Source organism: Porites lutea, chromosome 6 (genome assembly GCF_958299795.1).
Source record: "Porites lutea chromosome 6, jaPorLute2.1, whole genome shotgun sequence".
Classification (NCBI taxonomy): domain Eukaryota; kingdom Metazoa; phylum Cnidaria; class Anthozoa; order Scleractinia; family Poritidae; genus Porites; species Porites lutea.
The window spans coordinates 27,280,782-27,282,213 of NC_133206.1; the positions used below are offsets into that span (position 1 = coordinate 27,280,782).

Sequence of the window (1,432 nt, forward strand, 5' to 3'; positions counted from 1 at the left end):
CGCAATGGTCGCGATCTGGCTTGATCTAACTGCATCAGCCAGAGAAATCACATATAACATAGGGTCCAGAATCGAACCCTGTGGGAACCCTGACGTCATAGGTACGGGGCTGGATGTCGCATCCAATGATAGTTTCCCAAAGAAGCTGTAACATGTTACATCACTTTAGTCTATAACTGAGGACGATTTCAAATTTGTTAATTTACTGGTTAATAAACTTTCTACCTGTTTCTCTGTAATTCTCTTTACCGTTTGATATGTTGATGTAAAGATTGAACAGAAAGAAGCGAAAACATGCTGCCTTTTCAGTATTGTTAGTTTTACGCAACATTTTGAGGGCACACCCGTACTGATCTCAATTCAGTTGGCTGAATTTTAATTGCCGATCAACTAGTTTGATAAGCAGCATATTAAATGTCTTATTGTTTCTTTAACCGCTTGTCTTACTTCTTTGATCTTCCAGCAATAAATGAAAGGGTTTAATGACGAGTTTAGAAAAACTAAAGTATATGTAAACGTATTGCCAAGGTAACCCGATAAAGAAAACTCGGAGCTTTCATAGTGTATCAAGGCTTGAACGACAAACGGCAGGTAACAAACAACCAATGTTACCTGCACCCACAGTGCACTGTACACCACCTTTCTGTAGCGAGCTATGTTCAGTGGAATTACTTGTTTCGGTTGTACTTGAGGTACCTGGCCCTGATGGGCTTGAATTTGGTGATGATGGAGGGTGAAAAAAATTTTTATGTAAGAGAAAATTATTGTGGGTAAACAAAATAACAGAACTGTGTAGAGAAACGGTATAAATATATAAGGACTCCAAAAAATGCTTGACGAGCCAACAATGGACAATACCCACATAAAGAATACAGATATATAGACTTTTTTCAAAGTTACAGCTTGTCTGTATCTCAGCCCTAACAACAGGGCAAGAAGTCTGTCCAGGCTTATTGCAGTCGATGCCAACAAAGACACTCCGCACAAGATATAAAGCTATATAACCAGCAAAACCAGCTACCGCAAAAACATGATAGCAAATATCCCATCTTCCAGTCTTCAAAGACATCAAATAAGTAATAAAGAGGGGTTCCACGATGATGCCAACACAGAGATCAGTTACTGCTAAGTTGCGATACAGGAGTTTGGACGGCGAATGAAGTGATTTTTCTTTGCGCAGGGCGGCTAAGATAAGGGTGTTCCCCAGAAATGCAGTAATGGACAAAAAAATATTTAGCACTGAAAGGACGATAATCTCGTCATGAACTTCAGCGGTGAATTCTGCTGAACAGTGCAATTCTGTTATGTTTTGCTTGTTTTTAGCAAGATGTGTTAGTTCTGCCATCTCTCTTCTAATGTTGAGTAGGGGCACTGAGTGAGTTTTGCTTTGTCATATATGGTTTCCTAGTACGAAGGTCATCGTGCTAACATT

At 39.5% G+C, this 1,432-nt stretch overlaps 1 protein-coding gene across 1 annotated transcript; it reads right to left on the bottom strand.

The window, feature by feature from the left end:
- Positions 1-301: 301 nt before the first annotated feature.
- On the bottom strand, positions 302-1,432 carry LOC140942097 (melanocortin receptor 4-like). Its single transcript, XM_073391075.1, has 2 exons — positions 1,031-1,432; positions 302-996 (listed from the first exon to the last, which is right to left on the bottom strand). Exons 1-2 carry the CDS (start codon positions 1,343-1,345, stop codon positions 391-393), a joined length of 921 nt encoding a protein of 306 aa, XP_073247176.1. The 5' UTR covers positions 1,346-1,432; the 3' UTR covers positions 302-390.